The 24,455-nt window shown below is 40.7% G+C and overlaps 1 protein-coding gene across 1 annotated transcript in view; it reads right to left on the bottom strand.

Annotated features, from left to right (window-relative positions):
* The window catches only part of plcd3b (phospholipase C, delta 3b), a 32,347-nt gene that overhangs the window by 4,978 nt on the left and 2,914 nt on the right, over positions 1-24,455 (bottom strand). Inside the window, exons 2-15 of the mRNA XM_051416780.1 lie at positions 14,972-15,027; positions 14,748-14,859; positions 8,913-9,141; positions 8,338-8,467; positions 7,897-8,122; positions 7,019-7,220; positions 5,689-5,833; positions 5,274-5,426; positions 2,654-2,797; positions 2,398-2,551; positions 2,037-2,153; positions 1,685-1,863; positions 1,262-1,397; positions 22-171 (exon numbers count right to left, since the gene is read on the bottom strand). Of these exons, the coding sequence (XP_051272740.1) occupies positions 22-171; positions 1,262-1,397; positions 1,685-1,863; positions 2,037-2,153; positions 2,398-2,551; positions 2,654-2,797; positions 5,274-5,426; positions 5,689-5,833; positions 7,019-7,220; positions 7,897-8,122; positions 8,338-8,467; positions 8,913-9,141; positions 14,748-14,859; positions 14,972-15,027 (2,133 nt within the window). The remainder of the gene's footprint in view (positions 1-21; positions 172-1,261; positions 1,398-1,684; positions 1,864-2,036; positions 2,154-2,397; positions 2,552-2,653; positions 2,798-5,273; positions 5,427-5,688; positions 5,834-7,018; positions 7,221-7,896; positions 8,123-8,337; positions 8,468-8,912; positions 9,142-14,747; positions 14,860-14,971; positions 15,028-24,455) is intronic.

Genomic DNA, 24,455 nt, shown 5'->3' with positions numbered 1-24,455 from the left:
CTCTACTGTCCCAACACATACCTGTACGGAGACTTGTGAAAGGCAGGGTGTACTGTCCCAGGAAGTCATTGCTTGAGGTATAGTCATGGTCCTCCACCATGAAACGAACCAGAGCCAGGTCAGGGACATGGACGGTAAAGTTAAAGGTACAGTCCCACCGCGGGTTGAAGCCTGAACCAGGGAAAGAACACTTACTGACAAACTTATTCACACCAATTTGTTCAATTTTACTTGTACACAGTAGGTAGTCACTAGCCCTTTTTGTCTGATGTACAGTATTACTGATATAAAGTGGATATTGTTATAATGATCAGGTCAGTTAACGCTCCTATTACTACCACCTGAAGCTCCAGAAGGGTTAGGGTTGATTGATCTTTTCAAACTTTCTATAGATACTGCAATAATATCATTATTGTGCATTATTTGGCCACAATAATTGTGTAGTGAAAATCTGAAATTGTGTCAGCCTTAGTTTCAACCATCTATCTATTCCTTTGACCTATTTCAACTGTTCATCAATTACTTTTAGCTGTTTCAACCATTCATCCATTACTTCTAGTCAACTGTTAAGGCTGTTTGGACTACTAGTGGTGCCATGGGTAATATCTATTGTAAACACAGAGAAGTGGCTTTTAGTCATTATGCAGCACAGTTCTGAAACCAACCTCCTGATGGTTTTAGAAGAGCTGCAACCATTGGAGTTTTTAAATCCAGACTGAAAAGCAAGCACTTTTACCTAAATGTTTCCAAAACCGAAAGTCCTATTATAATTGTGCTATTATTATTTTCATTTATTTATCTTTATCTTTTATCTTACTTTTACGTTTTATCTTTGAACTGTGTTGCTTTTGACTACACTGAACAGCCCTGTGGACCTACCTTTGTGAAATTTCTTAAAAAAACTGTCTTGCTTTCTGTGCTCCGGGGATTCAATATGCAGATATATTTTTTAAAACATCATTCATTTTATTTCAAATTAGTCAACCTACTCCCTAGTATTGCCACACACCCCCTGGCAACTGCAGAAGTACCCCCTTGGATACAAATGCTTGGGAACCAATATTTTAGGATACTTTAAAGACCCCATGGTAATTGTACCGTTTTTCAACAACTTTTTTAACGAGGGTCCACTTATTATTTTTTTCTGGAGCTTTCAACCACATCTAAAGGTGTTCATTAGCTGCTTGACTTTCTAATAAGCTGTGTAGAATTTAACAAATGCCATTTAAAAGGGTCTTTTGTCGGTATACTAGATATTTACCATTGTTGTCGACATGATGAGTTTTCTTCTTAATGTTGTCGATGGGAACACCATGTATCTCTACCCACACCTGAGGGTCCACAATGGAGCTGGGCTTGTCCCATTCTGGTTTAGGAAGCTGCTGAGCTGAAATAACCTGGAATAACAGAGCTTCATTTGATTAGAGTATCATTATAGTATGTAGCAAGAACAGCTTATTAAAGAGTGAGTCTGACACTCCCATACAATGTGTGTAATGCCATCCATCCATCCTTTTGGGGTATACATTTACAACTGCTTAGAACCATTGGAGTAACATCCAGTCACCAATATGCTCTGTACTTCTGTTTAACAAACTGACAGTGGGGAAAATACCTTTGGATCCTGAAGTTTAACATATTCCGCTACTTGCTGTTCATTTAGGCCAGGGTACCACCTTCTTACCCGAACAGTGAGCAGGACAGGACTATGGGCAGGTCCTCCACCAACATTCTCTGGGTTGAAGGTGGTGTCCGGCCGGCACATGAATGGAGGCTTCAGGATGTACCCACACTGACCATTCTGCAGGAACCTGCCATGGTTTAGGTCCATCTGCTCACCAGGTGTCTGAAAATTCAAAGCAACTGGAAAAAACACAAGCGTGTAAGCGGCATACATTTCTGTCTACCACAATGTTCTTTTGATACTACCACTGGGGGGATGGGTGGCACACAATTAGACCAAAGAGAGGAAGCCAAGAACTTGATTAGTCTGTCTGCTTCTCTTGTGAACAGAATAAGATGAAATAAGCTCTCACCAATCTGACAGCCACCGTTCCACATCTCCTGAGGGTTGTAGTTGGAGGACTGGAGACGCTGGCCTGAGGGGTAGATCCTGCTGAGCTGGTGGCTGTTGTGGCGAACAAAATACATCCCTGGAGGGGAAGGACAAGAAAAGCCCAATTAATCAAATGGTACGCTGATGAAGACTCATTTTGCTTTTGTCTTTGTGCTGCCTGAACAAGGAAGAATCAGTATGTCTATATGCACCTAAATCTTTATTTGAATCGTTAGGATTTTCACTATTCCATTTTACACTTTTGAGTGGCATTGAGGGCAGCATGCAAACTACTTCCCTTTCATAGAGTAAGTTTAGTCACTCACATACACACATCTTACCTGAGTCCTTGATGTATCTGAGCGCGTCGCTCTCAGAGAAAGAGGACATGTCAGTTGCTGGGTTTTTGGCTGCTTGTTCAAAGCTTTTGAAGGGAACACTTTGGGTGTACACCACCAGCTCCGACAGCTCTGGACTCAGCTTAGACGCACCTGGCTGAGACGACACAGAATTATTATTTACCAGCCCAACTGCTAAACTAATGGTCACTGTCAGTTTATCCTCATTGCTATTTTCAAAATGTAGCATTGTACCCACCTTATTTTCCTCTTTCTTTCTCCTGGGTTTGCCTTCGGCGCAGCTGGCCTCCTCGTCTGAGGAGCTGAGGTCTGAAGAGCTGGACGAGCACTCCTCTACCACGCGCTCCTTCTTCCCTTTTACCAGGATTTTAAACTTGAGCTCCTGCACACACAAACACAATACACGCACTACACATTAACAACTTGTTTGAAAATTATACTACTAGTTAACTATTTTATCACTACAAGAACTACTACTGCAGTGTTAGCCACCATGACTACTACTTCATGATCTATATTACTACTGTAATACTGCTACAACTAGGGATGAAATGGTATATATTACCATGTGTCATGTATAATCTCACAATAAAAAACACTCTTCACTAAATATCTTCACGAGTAAATTGAGAAAGCTGTCTAGCTCGCTAATGTATAGTCTTGTACTGTTTTGCTGATTTATTTTACAAAACAGGGAAGCCCACATCTTTCCAGTCATTTCAAAATCCTAAGACTGTCACCATGGCTGAATGAATGAGGGTCAGGCCCCCTTCTGTCCTGTCTGTCACATTATATTAATTTGACACCTGTAGTTGGCAAATGTAATATGATTTATTATTACACATAAAACAATTCAACAATATAAAAAGTACTTCAAATTAGCTCCACCACACACAGCTATATTTGACATTGTGGCAACTTTTCTATCATTGAATCAACTGATGACCCCTGAACTGAGTGACATATTTTATGGATATTAGCTCTTTGTTTTTTTATAACTGCCTACTTTTCTAATGGAGGACGAGATTTAGCAGAGTGAAGGCTCTGTGAATATAGCTTGTGTTCAGGTCTTCAATGGGCCCTCAATCCTATGAGATTTTTAAAAAGTTTATATAAAAATCTAAACTTTAAAAACAGCAATTTCTTTTAGTTTTCTTCACAGAAATTAATGATTTGATGAGATATAGACCTACTGTATATATTTTTTAAATGGTCTTAGACCCCATAAAATCAAGGCCTCATGATAGGGTGGCCATTTCCTTCACATCAAAAAGGAGGACACTTTGCATACACAGGGACACGCAAGCAGATATTTGTTTGGTATGATCTGGTTTTAAATTTGAATGTTTTTCCACCAGATTACATAAAGGTGCATACACATACCACATAGCTAATAATAAATATACAAGATACAGCTCATGACAACGTGCCCTTCCAATTCAGATTACATAGGTCTAATAAACATCATACAGAAACTGTTCTTAATGTTTTTATCTGGGGATAAAGGGCTTTGCCTATCTACATATGAGTATGAGCATTTTCAGAATTTCAGTCCAACAACCCACGTTAGCTCACCTTATGTTCTCTGTCTGAGAGCTTGATTGACAGCCTGGTGGTAGCAACTGCTGTGATCATGTGGCAAATCAACACATGGCTCATTTGAATATTAAAATGAGCCATGTGTTGATAGGTCACTACACGAAAATGTAACCAATGAAATTACTATTTTGACACACATTTTTAGCCAATAAGTATTAAACTAACGAGGTAATGTGTCATAAGGCGGAGCTTTTTATTATTTTCTCAAAAGGAGGACAAACGAGTGTCCGGCTTAAGGCTGCGCCTGCAGCCGGACAGGGTGTTTAAAAACCGGACTGTCCAGCCTAAAGCCAGACAAATGGCCACCCTACCTCGTGACAACCCATGAAGCTCTGGTGCCCCCCGGGTGCTAGTGCTCTATATGAGCTACATAAACAAACAAGACCAACAACAAAATCCGCTATTTCTATATAAAGTAGTTATTCTTACTGCCTGCTACCGGGTCAGATTCCCCTTGAAATCAATGGAACCATTTTGTCCACAGGGGCTGCCAGAATCAACACAAAATGTTCCTTGTAGGGGCTTTAAGTAAAACATCTCAATAGTTTATCCACCACTGTCTACTGCTACTGCTACTTTATCATCACTGATAATAATACAATAATGTACAACAATGGTTAGACAGGAATAAAACGGTATATGGGAATGAAATCCTCAAAGCAAATAATTAAAGGCACAGACAGAAGTCAACATTAATATGAAAGTGCCTCAAGGGAGTGTGACTACTGGGGCACAGATCATACGTGCACATCAGCCCTCACACACGTTATGATCGTGTGCAAATGTAGAATAAGTGGAGCACAGAAAAGCAGATGGCCCCAGATTTCCATCCTAACACAAACAGCCTGCTCTCTGCTTCACACATAATCATAACAAAGTAATAGTTGACATCAAGACAGAGAAACTGTTTACAAATGCCACACATACACATCAGAAATCCACAGGAAACTCCTGCAGTCCAGTTGGAGAGAGTTTTTAAAAAAGTGTGTCAGAGTGAAATCCTCGACAGCCGGTCATTGGCTATTTTTAACCACGTCCACATTCTGTTGAAAAGTAGCAAGCACACTCCAAATATCTATCAGGACAAATCATTTAATCACGTCAGGTTTTTAATCTCTCAGGCAACATTGTGTGAGAAAATTGAATGTGGCTTTACACAGGCTTAATCTATGCCTCTAATTACCATTAGTCTGAATAATGATATAGTAGTTCTTATGGGGAATGGACTTTGATCGGGTTATGGAACAGTGTCTCCTTACCTCTGGAGAGGGCAGCTTGTGAGGATCCAGATCACTGACGGGCTTAGTGAGCAGCTTGTCTCCCAGGATGGATCGTAGGTGTCGAGCCATTACTGTCTGCTGCTCCACGGAGCAGTGGTTCTCCAGGGACAGGATCAGAGGGTACGGAGATGCCTGAGAGAGATGGTGCAAATTCAGTGAGAAAAGGATAGAGAAGAATGGATGGAAATTATCTTTTAAACTGTGAGCAAAATTGTTAATGTACATACAACTCTTCAACAACACAACATCACTTTTGTCCACACAAATTAGCATAAATGTATTAAATTAGAACGTAGTGTTTGATATTTATCTGTACCATATATCTCTGCATGAATGTGACCAAGACCAACTACTGTATGCAGCTGGCATGTAAAATGATTCTGATTCTACTCACTTTAAAAGCATATTCATTGATGGTCTCAATGACCTCGACAAAGGGCACTTTGGAGGTGAGTGTGTGTCCATGGTATATGATTGGCTCTCCTTTATCTCCATCCCAACAGTCCAGCTCCACACAGCGGCAGCTATGATTCAAGGCTCTAAGAGAAAAATCATCAGAAATTGCAATTTAGGAGCTTGTTACTAATCTGTGTTCTTGTCGACGTCCATGTCTGAAGTCTAGGGGCCTGAACTCACACCCTCTAGCCTCGCAGCAACCAAAGCTAACGGTTAATGGTGTGTTTGGTTCCTCCTCAACTTGTCAAGATGAGAACAGAAGGTTCCACATTGGTGTAAGATTTGGTATTTAGCAGTGACTAACTTGCTTCATCCTACCCATACTTGCATGTAGGAGAAACTATGGTGGCCCGCCCGCAAAAAAAGGCCCTATCTAGAGCCAGTGTTTGGTTTGTCCATTCTGGGCAACTGTAGAACTGTAGGACCCAACTCTCACTGTGTACAAGGACTGGATGGCTCCTAGCATTGGCCCTGCCTACTACCTATTCCAGCCTACTAAATACACCAAGGAAGACCTATAGAATAGTAGACTGAATGAGCACTTCCATTAACCCTCTGGTATCCTTGCAAGGGTATTTAATGACTGGAATGGAATCTGGACTGCTCTTCCTGTGGTTCAAGCAGAGTCTCCTCCTTTCCAGCACCCTGGCATGAGCTTACCCACCCACACCCCTATGACTGAAACACAGCTCTCAGCCACATGCACTGTTCCCAAGCTCTACAAATGATTAAAGAGGCATGTCACCTAAGACGGCCCAACAATACTCAGCGCCTCCAGCATCTCAGGGATAACCTCATTCATCCATAGATAGTTCCATAGCCAGGGAAATGGGTAAGATGGGTCCAGCCCTGCCTCTTCCACAGAGGGGCATGTCAGGTTTAGGAGTTCCTCAAAGTGTTCTTTGAGAGTTTCTGGAATTTTCCCAGAAGCTGGTGTCCATCATATAGACCACAGCCTAGGACCTGCCTCTTTCCTGTGCTGTCAGACAGTTTCCCAGTACCTTGTTGAGCCCAACTGAAAGACTTCCTTCATGGCCTTTCCAACTAACCCCCCCCCCCACACACACACACACACACCCCAATTTTTGCTTAGCAAACTACGGAAGCTACAGCTCTTCTGGCCCCAATATACCTCTAATACATAATGATGTGACTGAATGATTAATTTAGCAAGCTAGATATTAAAATGCTGTACGTTCACACGTTCATTCACTAAATGTTACAAAGTGCATACGTACAGGTATGTGTGTGGTCCTGTTCGTTCTTACCGGATATATGGCTCTGTGCTGCTCTCCCCGGTCAGCTGGTCCTTAGTGAGGTAGGTATTGTGAGAGGAGGAGATGAAGTAGTGTGCCAGTGAGTGTTTCATGTCTTGGTAAACCCTAGCATGCTCCGGGTTAAATACACAGTTCTCCTTAGAGAGCATGTACATGGTGAAACCATTGGGGGTCATGAACTGGTTCCTCTGGGCTGTACTGGGCAAAAGGCACAAACACAAGTCAGTAAAGGAGGGAAATTATTATACAGTGAGACAATAGGTGTTGGTAGTCATAGTGCAGGTTGTAAAATACAACAAATTCTTTCACAGTTTTGACCACATTCTATATGTTTTTTAGACCATATAGAAATACAGTAGGTGCAGCAGTTTCCTCACTAGATTCTTGCAGTGATATATTTTTGTGTATTCAAATGTCTGTACACATGTTAGAAATCTGGGCGTCATTTTTTATTCTACTTTAAAGCAACATTATTTAACATATCTACCTTGAAAAAATGACTTGGTGGTGGTGGGGACCGTCATACTTTGGTTTTTGGTTTATTTTGTAGTTTTTCTCCTAAATAATAGCAATAATTAGCTTATTTACACATCCAACCGACATGGAACAAAATTCAGCATTCATTTGGAATTGTTTTATCTGTGAACCCGATAAATACAATATTTTTTCTATTTGAGCTCTATTTTGGTCTTTACCACCTCCGGAGAAGAATATCTGCTTTTCTATGTTTACCGTCTAATCGCTAACTTTATCTGTCTCCCATTAGGGGCTGGGCAGGTAGCATCCAATGGGTTTATCAGAGCCATTTAGCTGAACACACACCCAATAAATGTTGGTCCTTTGCAATATATTGTTACTTGGCACCGTACCCCACTCATTAAGTTCATAGGTGAGTATGACGCTTTGGGCATGGATGAGGGAAGCGTCCTCCCCCTGGTCCATGAAGAAATCCCTAAGGTCCACAGTGGAAAGTACACAGCCATTTGCAGAGTAGCGGATAAACACAGCATCTATCTCCGGTCTCCGTAACAACTCCCTGCAGAAAACTTCAATCTCCCCATGGTCCAGGCGACCGTCAGCGGACTGATCACATTTCTATCAGAGAAACAGAGTGAGATACAGGTGATCATTCTATGTTTAGGTGTTAACATCTGTTTTAAATCTAGTCTCAAGTGTCAGACCCAAGCAACACACAGTTAATGCAGGTTTATCACTATTCAAATCAAATGAGTTTAAAAATCACTTTTATTACTGACAGAAATCCTGGATATGGAGCCAATGTTTTCAAGTGTTTGTGTGTGTTCTACTACCTGGAAGAGGCTGCGGGCATACTGGTCACTCAGGTCAATGTTGATCATCTGCAGCAGTGTCTGGACTTCCTCATAGCTCATTTTATCATCATGGTTCTGGTCGGCTCGACTCAAGTAAGCATGAATCCAGGTGACACACAAACACAGTCAAGGAAGCAGCAAGAGCAGAAAATGGATAGTGTTTGGGGGTGTTATAGTTTGACCAATATGGAATTTTGAAAAACAGAACTAATGTTTAATTATAATAGTGGATCAGGATGACAAAAGAGTTTGCATTGGATACTTGTTACACTGTTGGCATTGAGGGCTTTAATTGATGGATAAGATGTTCTCCCGACTGGCTTTGGTAAGAGTCTGACGTAATATGGTTTGTTGATCTGATTAGTTGAAGTTGCCTGTGATAGAAAAGACGGTTCATCCAATCACCTGACAAGTATTTTTTGGAAGTGCCTGCCCTTTTCCTAACAGTTCCCAATAACTTCCCAGACGGTTCTGTGTAACAAACCACTTGCCGCAGTCAGTTTATTATTATCTCCCCATATACCATTTCTACAAATGAACAAGAAATAGGATATTGGTCAAGTTTTTCCTTCTGGGTCATGTTGTCCACCCTCTCCTGCAGGGTTCGGATGCCGCGGACCCAGTGCTGAGCCTCCTCCTGGCTCTGACAGAGGAGATCCAGACTCTTGCGGGGCCCTTTGAAAACCACTGTCAAACACCGGCCCTCCGGTACTGAGCCGACCATCTGCCGCAACATCTCTGACTGGCAACCCTCACGAATGCACTCCACTTCCATGACTGAAACTGAGGATGTGTCAGAGGAACAGAATGAAAAAGGTGCAAGAACAACAAGTCAAGCGCAATTAATTTTCCATCCAATATCGAGTGATATTCACTCCAAGAGAAACTCATGAATGCTTTGTTGTTTCAGAGGTTTATTGGTTATTAATGGAACTAATGGGTAACCTCTGTTACCACAATGGAAATATTTGAGAGCTTGGACAAAGAGTATTGGAACCAGACATTTAAAAAGGAGACCACAACAACAAACATGGTAATTAAGAAGCCATTCTTCTGGGACCAATCATTGCAAATGACAAATCAATTAACTGAAGAAGTAAGTCTGCTGTGGGTTTTCTAGAGACAAGTGGTCAGTACTATGAATAAATAAGGTCTATGACGATAGATAGATAGATAGATAGATAGATAGATAGATAGATAGATAGATAGATAGATAGATAGATAGATAGATAGATAGATAGATAGATAGATAGATTCTTTATTGTCCTTTCCAGGCAATTTGTTATATCATCATAAATACCAAGGTGTTTTGTTGAGCAATGCTATGGCAGAGGGTACTCCTACGATAGCGTGCCCGTATTCAGGCCATGAGTCATATAAACATGTTCTCTCCTAGCATGATCCTGACCCTTCCATGAGTGCAGGAGAAGTAATGAGAGAAGAGGGAACATTTAGTGTCTTGCACAGCTCTCTCAACTGCAGTGTGTGTCTATGCTCGAATTGCTTGGATTTTATTACACAATCATAGCTGTCGCTTTGGATCTGTCTTTGTGTGATTTTCACTTACAACTTCACATTTTGTAATCTGCTCACAGTACTCAACAGTCCAGCACTCTTGGACATTCATTATCAGTGTTTTGAGCGCTAATTTAGTTTGTCAATACAGTGTACACACACACACACACACACACACACACACACACACACACACACACACACACACACACACACACACACCTCAGCAGCATACTTTGAATACCCATTAATTCCAGAGATTGTGTACTGCTAACATTTGTCCCAGTATTTCTGTGACTACCAGTTTTGCTACAGTGTACCGTATTATATAAAAGTAGATTTATAGAGTCTGGAGTTTGCTGTGCGTCAACAGGAAATCATGGTTAAAGGGTACAAGGCTAGGCCAAGGACAAGAAGTGGCTCCAAGATGTTGTGTTTCTGGTAATCTGGGTAACCCTGAATGCTGAAAATACCAGCCAATATTGTATTTTTGCAGGGAAAAAAAGACTGGATTGGTGACTAATAACACTGATGACTGGGCTGCACTGTTCACTCTAATTCCTACCAAATTTAGACACAAGCAACTCTACAGCTCACCTTTCTGTTTGTGTTATTCTTAACCTGTTTGCTCCTCTAGCACACCTTCCATACGACTGCGTCAATATGTGTACTTTGACAATCAAATCACACCGACTAATGGATTTGAATAAACCAAATTAAACATCAGTGCAGAGACCAAACATCAGCGATGTTTGCTGACCTCTATTTGCTTGTGGTTTCACTAGAAACTAGCTTGTTTAAGAAGTTCCGTGTACTGTGTTTACCTGACAACAGACGGACTGCACTGGGATTCTGCTCAAAATATATCAAATGCTGTTCCTAAGGAAGATGCTCACATAGGCCTTTTCCACCAACAGGGAACCAGCTCCCTTCAAAGCATTTCGCCAAAAAATAAATTGGTTCCAAACCTGTGAGTTAATTCCCAGCTGGAACCAAAAAATACCTGGGTTTTCTTGGGAACCAAAGAGTGTGTCATACTAATAATCTGTCCTTTTTTTGTGAAACATCTGATAAATTTGACAGCAAAACAGAAGCTTTACTTCTTTGTTTTATTTTCCATTTGCTCCAGTGTGGTGTGCAGCTGATACTTCTGTTTTTTTAAATTGAGTTTTCAGCATTTTCAACTATTGATTCCTCCTTTTTATTGTGTTGTTACTCAATCCCCAGTTCCTGCTATCCCACAATGCTTTGAGAGCCATTTCACTAGCCTCCCATTGAAAACAAATACACAGGACGTAGTTGGATTAGACATTTGTCAAAGCATTACCAAATGCCACCTGGGTTATCTACAAGAAGCCTTAACCTAAACATCAGTAGACTGTTATTGTATGTATTATACATTGATATTTTACAGTTTGCTAATGCACCTACTGCTCAGTGTCCAAGCAAAAGAGTGCTTTGTTGAGGTCAGATCTGTGACCTTTTCATCTACAAGCCATAAGGGCTCAATTTCCACTGTGGATTTTTTTTTTTTTTTTTTTTTTTTTAAGGTTGATTTTCTTACTAAAATCTATAGGATCATCTGATGGTTCTGGTCATGTAACTCATTAAAACATTTCTGGACCTCAATATTTCAAGTGTACTCGTAGATCTGCTACAAAACAATAGATCCTAATCCATATATGGCATTTGGTGCACCTTTATAGAACATAAAATTACTTCATATCAGTCATATGCTATAGCAATCACTTCACTTTCACTGTTACCACGATGATTAGTGTTAACTAGATGGAAGGCTACCAGTCTCTCCTCCTTTATATTATGGATCAAGGAAGTCATGATGTGTCTTCAAATGGAGATTCTGAAATCCACTCTAAAAGGATAACTGAAAAGATATACCAGACCCTGGCCTCCCCCTTGTTGATTATGTGGAGAACCCATCCTTCCCAGCAGTCTGATGGCTAATTTTATACAGGAGGTGATACACTGACCTTTCAATTTCATTTCTCTTTCTTTTGTCTTGAGTGTGAATAAATTCCCGTACTCTACAGCAGCTGTTTTCTTTTTTTGTTTTTCTCTTCCCCAGTATGCTGATGTATCTACATATCCCTCAGGAGCAGTATACTGGTTTGTGCCAAGCACCTTCTGTCATTGAAATATGGACTGCATGCTTATACAACTGCCTAGCATCCTTGTTTTATCTCTGTTTTTATTTCTTGGGAGTTCCCTTTGACTTTTTATTTTTCTTTCATTTTGCTTTTGTAGCTCAGGTGGTAGATCGGCTCATGTAATAATTGGACGGTCACTGATTCGATTCCCAGCTCCCCCAGCCCAATGGCCATCAGTGTGTTAATCGGTGAATTGATGTGAACTGTGTTGAGAAAATTCCATTTATCCCCATAATAGCCATAAAATAGGTATTATTATTCAATCTAATTTTTGCTTTTTTTTTCACGGGGAAAACCTGGATACTTGCACCTCTTCAGACGTCCATATTTTTTTCATATGAAACTATGTCTGATCAAAAATTACTATCTGGTTAAAGGGCGGCTGTGGCTCAGAGGCAGAGCAGAGCAGGTCGTTCCTTAATCGGAAGCTTGTGGGTTTGATCCCCGGCTCCTGGTGCCACAAGTCGAAGTATCCTTGAGCAAGATACTGAACCCCAAATTGCTCCCATCGGTGTGTGAGTGTGTATGAATGTTAGTTTCTGTTCGATGGACTTTGCCATCACTGAGTGAATGTGTGTGAAAGGGTGAATGTGGCACGTAGACCTTACTAAATTTTTGCCACAAGACAAAAAGGTTAGAAAATTACTGCAGTAGACCACCCAGTCACCTTAAAGCAAATACCTTTGATTTAATATGAGTGGGATAAATTACTGGGTGTGGCTGACAAACTTCCACTTTCTCGTATCCACATGTCAAGTCCAGTTAAATTGATTTGGGAGTTTTGGGATGCAGGTATGGATCAGAGAGGAGTATAGAAAAACAAGACAATAACAAGCACATCAAACTTTAACTTTAGCTTGTAAGTTTATGTTCACGGGAGAAGAAACTATATGCTTCTTTAGAAGTTACAAGTTCTCTGATGTAGAGTGGACTCTGTAATGATGCAGGGTGTCATGAAAAGCAAAATGTATGACACAAACACACACACACACACACACACACACACACACACACACACACACACACACACACACACACAAGCTATTGGTGGTTAGAGGAAAGGTCCTGTAAAACAAATACACACACACGCACACACACACACACACCAAACACCAAACACACACTGCGCCACATCATAAGCAAACCTAGTCTTGTGGCAATTAAAGGCCATGTACTTCACTTGGGAGGCTAACCTAGTGGGTGAGTCGTATGGTAACTATATAGCGCCAAACCACAGGCTCCAGGGCTGACTCCCACCACCATATAATGTCCTATAATTTCACTGTTTGAACTACAGCAGGATGGGCTGCCATCTTAGGCTCAAAATAGATGAGCTCTGTAATCACAGCACCGTGTGTGACCCTCAGATAGTGGAGGAGAGCGAGAGTAGCTGTGTGAGCGAATCTATGTCTGTACAGAGCAGTAAGTAGCATTTAAAGTTAACAAAAATAGATACTGTATATCCATGTTTCACCTTACACGCCCAGTCAGAGCACTGAGTTCTTCTGGAACACTTCAGATTATCACACAGAGATGGCTCTTAACCCCTGGGTGAGGCACCTTAAAGGGGGACTTCAAAGGTTTTACAAAACTAATTTTACAGCGTTTAATGCATATGGGAGAGGTCCTCATGGATCCACTCAGGTCTAAGTAACCAAGACGTGAACTGGGACCCATGTTGGGCGGCATCCAAATTATCCAGTGAGCATTTTTGAAAAGACGTTCAAACTTGAGACTTGCTTTTGGGAGCACACAGCGTATATTTCAATATTCCTGACTTTTATATGAAACATTAAATGTGTTAAAATTATGTCAGTGTAGACCACATTTCCCCTAACAGAGCAATATGACTTTGGAGAAATAACTTCATGCTAATCAATACTATGATAATATACTCTGTGTCCAATCTAATCTAATGAGGTTAGGTAAGGTCCTTTTCTATTGCCCCCGATCAATAGGTCTAAAGGTAAGGGTAGGCCTAAAACTAACTAGTTCATACTACTTGCAGCTGACCACATCGAAACGGCAAAGTGTTCAAAGTAGCTGTTCCAAATCCTTACTTGTAAAGCCCACCATTATACAGTAGGGGGAAGATGCGAAATAGGGTAACAATGCATACTATCGGTCAGCCTTTGTGTTGGCGATTTCACTTGTACACACAAAAAAGTGAAGTAATTATTTGTGTAAAGAATGTAAAAAGAGACTAGTGAACTGATTTTGATTCAGTTGGTAACCTCTGTAGTTGTCAAATGAAGCCAAAACTGCAGTTCATCCAACAGCCTCTTGAGGCTAGCTTGTGAGTCAATCTCTACAAAGCCCCATACTAAAATGCCAACTTTACAGCAGAAATGTTTACAACCTGGTACAAACAGTTTTGGTCTCTATAGTTTATATCCTGGTTCAGAACAACTGTATGGGGTTGATTTTACATAACTAACCTGATTAAATTATACCAAGGCTTTCAAATTATGCAGAATTAAGGGCATGACCGCTTTGAGTGACTGTAGTAATCAGGCTTCATTCAGCCCACCTCAGCTCCATGTCTTTGTCTGTATTTGGATCAACAGGTTGCCAAAATGGCAACAGCCAGAACCGCCCACACTTCACAACAACTTCAGAAAACTATGGAGACTACATCCATTATTATTGATTTGGTCTATGTTTTGATTTATATAAAATAACCCACACACAAACACACACACTTACAGGATTGTTGCTCCTTGGCCCGGCTGGAGGTTTTGTGGGACTGACACCAGACAGTGACGCCGTCTTCCAGCAGCTTCAGAGTTCGTCGCTTCTGCCAGCGAGGCGAGCGTACCTTTACATATAATGAAGTAAATCATTAAATTCCATTGATTTCATTGCTGCTACCCACTACTATTACTAACAACTAACAGCTACTAGAAGTTCATAAATTCTAATAGCTTTACCTTTACCATACTGGATCCCTGCAACATCCGCTTCACATCTTCATCATCCTGCACTCCTAGAAAGTAAACAGACAAAAAGATGGTTGAAGAAAGACAGATATGTCTTGAAAACATTCTTTCACTTTGGACAGGATGGCGGTAAGTGATCTGAACTCAGTAGCACTCAGCAGAAGGTGGGGGGTGAGGAGAGAAAAGGGAGAGTAGAGTATAGTCAGAATTAGAAGTTGGTGTATATACATCTGTTGGACCGCAGCAGCTCGTATGGGAGCTCTGTAATTCTGACATTTTGGTTCTGAACCAGCAGTCGGGTGTGGCTACAGATGACAAGGTATGGCCAGAGACATAGAGAAAGACAGAAGGACTTAATGTTGTGGAAGAAGAAACAGTGAGAGAAGATGGGGAGACAGAGAGATAGACAGATTGTATGGTGATAAGGTGAGACAGGGAGAGGAAATACCAATTAGTTAAGTGCTTTTGGCCTGTTATGAAAGCCAAACCCTATGACACCTTTCACAAAGAGGAAAAATGAGAATCGCCTGTATTTCAACCAGAAGAGATTTTGCAATACACAAATTCATTCATTTGCAAGCTATATGTGAGGCAGTGCAATAGCTGTATGTATAGCTTATTGTTGTTGTTGTTATGATAACTGCTAATCTCTCCACACTGTTAGGATACCCCTGAAGGTATGATACTGGATACAGTTCTCTTTAACCAACTTAAGTATACAATTACAATAGTTTAACTTGAGCATCAAATTCAACTTCTATACAGATGACACTGTTGCATACGCGGTTAACAAAGTGCATGACTAATAAATGTCTCGACCAACAAGTAGGAAATAAATGCTAAGGCTTTAAGCACCTGTTGACTATTAAAAACAGACAAATATGTCAATGTGATTTATTCAAATACTATTACTACTAACAACTTTCAATGTCATTGATTGATAAGGTCACCTTTCCTTTAGAGATTTCTTTAGAAAATATCTTGTGAAGGACCGTTTCTGACCATGACTATGACTGTGGTTCATACCTTCTACTAGACTTTTTTGAATTTGTTTTATGTTTGAAATACCCAATTTTCTGTGCACTGTAGTGCTGGTCACTATTTACTCTACTGTTTACCTGGGGAAAGAGTAAACAGCCATGCACTACCTCGATTACACATGGTGTTGCCATCCAGTGGCTATCATTGGTTTTGCCTAGCTTCGTTGGTAGCAAAATGGATACAATAATAATAATACATTAAATTATTAGAGGTGCCTCTCTGGGCACTCGAGGACACCGTACAACACAAAAAAAACAAAAAAAAAACAGGAAGAAATAAGAAACAGATAAGAAAAGACAATGTAGATGGTTAAGTGGGGTAGGCAGTTCTGAATAGGTGAGTTTTTAATCTTGATTTGAAGAGTGTGAGAGAGTCCAGGTTCCTGAGGTCCGGTGGGAGTGAGTTCCAGAGTTGGGGGGCAGAGCGGCTGAAAGCCCTGTTCCCCATGGTGACGAGGCGGGCGGGAGGGACAGAGAGGTGGACAGAGGAGGCAGATCTGAGGGAATGGGAAGGGTTGGCGATGTGGAGGAGTTCGGACAGATAAGGAGGGGAGAGGTTGTGGATGGCCTTGAACGTGAATAGGAGGATTTTGAGGTCAATGCGGAGTTTTACAGGGAGCCAGTGGAGTTGCTGTAGAACAGGGGTGATGTGGTGGATGGAGAGGGTTCTGGTGATAATTCGAGCTGAAGAGTTCTGAACCAGTTTAAGTTTATGGAGGTATTTGTGAGGTAGACCGAAGAGAAGGGAGTTGCAGTAGTCGATGCGGGAGGTGACAATGCTTCACCTTGGCAAGTGAATCCACTGATCACAGCAATTTAAATAGAATAACTGGTTTTGGTCTGTAATTTGACTCTTTTTAGTGCAGTTGTGACAGAGCTCTAACATGTGGTCGGTTTGCTCTATCGTCCCGTTTCAACCTCCAATGCAACGCCTCATGACTTCCATACTTGGAATTACAGAATGTAATTTCCCTTCCTGTGACTCTAAATATTAACCAATGATTTACATGTACTTCTAATAATGTGATAACATTACACTGTGTCTATGTATTAAACAAGTAAATATGAATATATCTTGGATTTCAGCTGAATTTTGGTATCTAAATTCTGTTTGTGAGCCCTGTGCACAATTCAAATTTACAATTTTTCAGAACATGCTAATTAACAAGCTTCACCCCAAGAATATCAGCATTGTGGTCTGCCCTCAAAACGTCCACCAGCGCCAAACCCTGCTTTTAATTTGCTTGGAACCCTGCTTGGAATTTCCCCATTGTGGGACAAATAAAGGAATATCTTATCTTATCTTTTATGCAGACAAGCATATGTTACATTTCCAAACAGCTTCTTTCTATAGCAAGAGACAGTCGAGGAAGTGCAGTAATATTACTGCACTCGCACAGGTGGTGGATAACTCTGGCTCCAGGCCTTGGCGCTGAAATCATTTCCAAATATTTACATGAGGGAATAGAGGACAGTGATCATGCAAAGTGGACATGTAAAAAAAATTGATTTTTAGTCATAGTTTGTTTTCTATAAATTTCCCCAAATAATGAGATCATGAGTCATGATAAAGCGTATAGTTAGGGCTTAGTTATACTGCTATAGGCCTAGACTATCAGGGGATTTCCCATGGTGCACTGAGCTCCTCTCTTCCTCTCTCTTTCTGCACTCATTCATGTCCCATTAATGCATATTCCTAACTTCACTTCTTCCCCGGAGTTCTTGTGCTTTCTCGTCTCGCAGGTTCTCATGGATCCTGGTGGAGCCAGAACAAGGTCAAGAGTGTGATTAAAACAATGAGTTGGTTTATTTACACTCTGACAGAAGCCAATTGAGTCTATTAATGATATAAATGCGTTACTAAGGCTGTCATTGTTAACATCCACATCCTCATAGTTGTTGCTGTGCAACTGTCTGTCTGTCTCTGTCTGTCTCTGTCTCTGTCTCTGTCTCTCTCTCTCTCTCTCTCTCACCCGAACTGGTCGAGGCAGACGACCACCCACCTAGAGCCGGAGGATCTGTCCTAGGTTTCTGCCTTTTAACAGTCAGTTTTTCCTTGCCCTTGTCGCCAAGTGCTTGCTCATGGTGGTACTGTTGGGTCTCTGTAAATAATGTTTTAAAGAGTTCGGTCTAGACCTGCTCTATTTGAAAAGTGTCCTGAGATAACTTCTGTTATGAATTGGTGCTATACAAATAAAATTGAATTGAATTGAATTGAATTGAGAATATTCTGCTTTTAAAATAACACTATTTTCTAGACCATATAAATGATTAAAAAAAACATTAACAGAAAAAAGTTTCAACCCTAAATCCAGATATCCAAAGCCTCTCTGACAGAAAATCAGAGCTGACACTTCCCTGAAAATCTTCCACATCCACACTCGAAATTACAACCTACAATGTCTACTTGAATAAATCCAGCTGCGGTTACACCTTCCTTTGTATACTCTCAGTCTGACAGTGCAACATCTGTTAACTCACATCCACATCATGACTGATCTTTGGGCTTATTTCTTCACAAGCAGTACATGAGTCAGAGCTAGGATTATTAGTGCAGTGGCTCTCTTGGATTGGATTAGCAGAGGGGAGCTCAGTGGGATGTATGTATGAGTATGATGCTAAAGATCTTGTGATACATGCACTCTTGACTCAGGAATCAGTATGAATTGAAACTCAATCTTAAAGCTGCACATGTCAATATTTATAGTGTTAATGGAAGAGTTCAACTTTTTGGGAATTATGCTCATTCCCTTTCTGGCTGAGAGTTGCATGAGAAGATCAATATCACTCTTGTGTTTGTCCGTTAAGAATTGGAGTTGGAGCTAGGACGCAATTAGCTTAGTTCAGCGTAAAGAAAAGGCTTCAGCATTTATAATAAATGCACTATAACAAATGTTAAAGCTGCATGTTTTATTTTTGGTCACTTAGTGGAAGTGGAGCAAGCTGTAAACACAACAAACACAACATCTCTAAAGCTCACTAATGAACATGTAATCTTGTTAGCAAGTTGTGGTTTTACAGAGAGTCGCCTGACAGACCTATTTCAAGCAAATAGTGGCTTTAGAGGTCAACGCTATACAGAGCCAGGCTGGATGTAATCCCTGCTGCAAGTTTTTATGAGATTTCAATGATGTCAGTGTTGTGTTTACAGCTTGTTCCACTGCTCCCAACTGGACAAAAAAATATCAATTCAGATTAAATATTTCAATGTTATGTATAACATTGAAATATTTAATCTGAATTGATATTTGATATTTATTTATTTATAATATTTATATTATAAATTCTAGCCTGTTTTGCTCCTGTCAAGTTGCAATTAATGGAGACAAATGTAAAACAAAAAAGCCCTGAGCTGCAACTGCAGACTTGTAATGGGATGTAAGGACGTGCACACGGCTGGGCTAAATTATTGAAATAGAAAAATTCATAATTTAGCACATTTTTGTTCATTTGCCTTGTTAGTGCCAATGCCGTTTTTCACAAAGCCAGATAATAGGCTTTATTAATCAGCCGACTGATTAATCTGAGTAGCCCATAACAGCTAAAGTTAGACCAAATTAAATCACCCCGCCTTATATTATGCTGTCCCATAAACCAATCTTAGCTAGCTAGCATACAGGGATGCAGGGTTAGGGTGAGGGGTTTTTTTTAGGTTAGAGCAACAGCCCTCAAAATGTCTGCGCACATCCCTGATGGGGGTTTCCTTTATCTTCTGCAGCCCCACTTGAAGCGAGTGACCATCAACAGCAATTGTAGTAGCCAATAGAATGTATGGAATGTAAGTTATCTTAAGTTTCCTATTAAGAGAGGCTTAAAATGGGCCCTAATGGGGCCCTGTGGCTTTGTTATCATATAGCCATACATAACCATATGTGTATGTGTACATATGTATTGAGGGAAATAGTAAGTTATACATTGAATTCTCTAGCAAAGGGACTATTTCCTCTGCAAAAAAGAAAATAAAAGTGCTGTGACATTGCCTTGAAGCTCTCCTCCAGTCCAAAGCTGAGTAAGCAGGACTCAGCAGCTGGAACAGATGTCTCACTGTGGGTTGGGATGGGCTGGGTCACTACACTCACAAAGGCGTCTTGATACTGGGAAAACACACACAAGCATGCAGACACACAAACACTCCCCTGTGTACAGCAGTGAGCTACTGTAAATGAGTACAGTAACGTTGCAGCAGTGTAAGGAATTCAGCGTGTGTGTGTGTGTGTGTGTGTGTGTGTGGTTGTAAGTGTGAGGATGAAGAGAGCCAAACCATCCGCGTGTCGATTAGAAACAGACAAGTACCCCACCACGACAGAACAGAGTTCCTCAGCTGGTGTGATGACACCATGTGGTCTGACTCATGCTACAGGCTGTTTAGAACCACATACAGCAGTTACTACAAAAGCTGCTGTACTGCACGCCAACAATGTGGTCATATTTACTCTAGCTAGGGAGTTGAGATAACCAATACACATAACAAACAGTGATATTATGGCACTTATGACTTCTGACGTGTTTCCAACTGGACCTGAAGTCAGTTGGTTGGCCATGGAAAACTACTGGCAAAATGCTACTGGAATTTTGAAAGAAAGTAAAAAGTAAATGTTTAAAACAGGTTTAAAACCGTATGTACTGCAGACATAATATTCTATGAACTAATATGTTTTGCAAGGGAAATCTGACACTGCAAAGTCATTGTAACAGTAACTGTCAAATATGTAGTGAAGTAAAGAGTACCAACGTATTCATATATACCAACATATCACTCCTAACTCCTCAAATACTACTGCTTGGTCAGTGGCCCTACATCATCATGTATGTAGGTAGCCTTCTAGCGTCATTTCGGGACACGCAGGGCTCCATGATCAAGTTAGTGACAACAAATTTCTGTTACCACTTTCAAAATAAAGCTTGCACGGTTACTATTGTGAAATGGACGCAGTTTGAGTTTAGGCACGAAAACTATTAGGTTTAGGAAAACGTCATGGGTTACGTTGTGTACCTGACGTGACTTACAGTACATGACTAAAACATAACTTACTTGCTTACTTTTGGTTAAACACGGGACACCGACAGCGTCTCCTGGGTTAAAGCCCTGTGTTAGTTGGAGCCATCCATCCAACCCATCGCCCCCATATGTGGACTGTCTGGCTTTTTATATATCACCTGACTTTGATGGCAGGTGCGTCCAGGGAGCCACTGACCAAGCAACAGTTTTTAATGAGTTGGGTGTGAGACCGAGTACATATGCATTGGAGTGGAAATACAGTACTTAAACTGGTTGCTCCAGCTCTTCGTTAGATCAACCTTAGCCTAGTGAAAATATTAGCCTTCACTCATTGAAAACAGGTTGGAACTTTTACATAGAGAATAGCTGTTACCAAACATTTACACCCTGTATCTGTCAGGTGTAAGCTGACTGAGTTACTGACAATTAATGCTAATGTGACCCAACATGATAAAATGCTGTTTAATAATAATGTAAACTGGCATACCTAGGTAATTCCCACTCAGTCTAAATTGCATGAAAAGAGAAACAGAAACATATTTTTTCATGTTTGCATATATAAACATTGGCAGTTAAGTGTAATATATTGTTGGACCTTCTAAAATTATTATTTTGGAAGTTATGTGTTAGCTTCTGATGCTACAGTGACTTCCTGTTTACATAGTTGATAGCTTTTGATTGGACAGTGCTACGAATGTTTCCTAGCAACCGATTTACACATGACTCAAGTCTTTACTAGCTCAATTCAATTCAATTCAACTTTATTTGTACAGCGCCAATTCAGAACAGAAGTACACTTCACAAATAGTGCAAGCAGATTTAGTAAATTACTAGTTTTAAACTAAAAACCTTAGTAATGGATTTGCAAATAGCTAGTGCAACCCAGATCCAGTACAAATTACAGTACTTTGCTGAAAGCAAAATTACTCTAAAGTTCGTAGTTGCATCCCATCTCTGTATTATGCCCTTCAAACTATACTTTTCCACAGTAAATGTACCATGCTCTAACTGAGCGGAGCAGTCTTTGATCATGTTCTCTGCCCAAATTCATTTTAGCTTCAGTGTACTTATCCAAGACCTAAATCTGTAGTAGGGGGACCAAACAGGGATTTACTAAAACAACATGTGACCTTGCCAGGATCATGACTGACTGCCTCGGGTCCTTACCTGGACCACAGAGCGACACTGCTGATTCTGGGTCAAAGAAAACACAAATATCCTGTCCAAACCTTTGAAAAAAAAAGTATTTTAAATAACCTGACAATACAACAGTTTCCTCTTTTTCAATTCAATTCAATTCAATTCTAGGCCGTACTCCTTATAAAAGTATTTACAGAGACCCAACAGTACCTCCATGAGCAAGCACTTGGCGACGGCAGCAAGGAAAAACTTTTAAGAGGCAGAAACCTAGGACAGATCCTTTGGCTCTAGGTGGTTGGCCGTCTGCCTCGACCAGTTGGGGGAGAGAGAGAGAGAGAGAGAGAGAGAGAGAGAGAGAGAGAGAGAGAGAGAGAGACAAAGGTGCACAGCAACAACAGTAGCAACAACTACACTAATAGTAGTGACTGATGGTGATGATGATGATGAACATGAAGAAGATGATGGTGACGACGACACTCTCTCACTTCTGTTCCAGGGAGGTCAGGATCCTCTGGAGCCTGTGAGCATTCAGCGCCCCAGCAGGCAGAAAGCTTGTTATCATACAGGATTTAACCACAGCTGACTAAAACACATGTTAAAATGTCCGGCTGCCCAGTTAGCTCAGTTGGTAGAGCTGGCGTCCCATGTACCGAGGCTGTGGCCCAGGGTTCGAACCCGACCTGTGGCCCTTTGCTGCGTGTCATTCCCTCACTCTGCCTCCCTTTCCTGTCTATCTCCAGCTGTCACTATCAATAAAAGCCCAGAAAATACTTAAAAAAATAAATAAAAAAATGTTCATGTGGAAAGGGAAGTCTTCATTAAGGAAGAGATTTAATTGTGCTGGACGATGATCACTGCTAATGCAGTTGGCTTTGAAGTCCCCTCAGACACACACACACACACACACACACACACAGTCAAACAGGGCTTTGAGAGACAATTAGTGCTCAGTCAGTGTCTTCATTAACTGGCTCACACTTAATAACTTCCTCAATAAAGGTCATTGACTGAGGTAAAGGAAACATAACATTACTTAAGGTGAAATAATGTGAAGGTAGATTTGTAATTATTGTACAAATCATATGTTCATTTCTACTACATTATTATGTATAGGCTATTTAGCTCACAAACACATTATGAACATAACACTGAGCGAGCTGGCTAGCTAGCTGTTGGTCAGATACTGTTACTGATGTTAGGTTTGTAACTTAAATATTATATCTGAGGTCTGTAACACTGATGTGAGAAATTCGTAGCAATGATCAGTACTCAGTCACTGCAGCTGTCTTTTTTCTGTTTATTATTATGAACACATCTGGATCAATGTGACAATTAGTGATTCAACACAAGTTGTTTAAAGACATCATTTTGCGTTCTTTTAACCTATGATAGACATTTGTAATGTTTTGACATGTTATAGAGCATGCATTGATTAACCAAGTTGTTTTTTTTATGGCATTAGGCCCTGTGTTGTAGCCCCGTTAGTCACTGGATGTTGCAGACAGACAACTCAACCACAGATCTACAGTCTATATTTGTAGATGATGCTGCTCTACATCTCAATGTAAAAACTGTGTCTGAGTATTAACCGGCTTCTCTCTGACATTTAGAGGCTCAGTGGTTCTGTTGGTGCTGGTATTGTCTGTGCAGGCACACAGGCCAAACTGTGGAGGGTTCTGAGGCTAAGTAATGTATCATATTAAAGGTCCAGTGTGTATTAATGGTTCACACCTGTTAACACTTTGTAGAACATACAGCTTGCTCCATCTCTGCTGTGTTTAAAGCAGAGCTAAAGCAATGGTAAATATCACTATTCTGCCAGCAGTTAACTGTTAAAGTTAGCTGTTTTCTAATTGTTAGTCAGTGTCTGCTGGGATACATCAGGGGCCTAGAAATCAAATCTTTCATTTCATTCAAATTAAACTTATTATTAGAGAAAATACACACAACTGTAAAATACTGTATATTAAAATGAGAGAATAGCAGCAGAGAACAGTGATTACGAGGTTCCAGTTGCACTGTGTGCTAACATACTGACCCCATATTACTGACCAAACCCCAAACAGCACGAGGACCAAAGCAGGGGCTAACACCTGGAACTCTGAATGCGTCCTCTGGTTGAGGAGGACATTTGCTTTAACAGCTGCTAAATGTTTGTTTATTTCCTATGTGGGACACCAAAGTTTAAAATCAGTCTGGACAAATACACAGCACGTCCCCACAGAGCAGAATCTGTCTGTGCTGGATTCCAACGCTCACACTACCTTTTTATGACTTCTTAAAGCTGCAGTAGGTC

This window comes from Dicentrarchus labrax, unplaced genomic scaffold (genome assembly GCF_905237075.1).
Source record: "Dicentrarchus labrax unplaced genomic scaffold, dlabrax2021, whole genome shotgun sequence".
NCBI lineage: Eukaryota > Metazoa > Chordata > Actinopteri > Moronidae > Dicentrarchus > Dicentrarchus labrax.
This window is presented reverse-complemented; position numbering and strand designations above follow the sequence as displayed.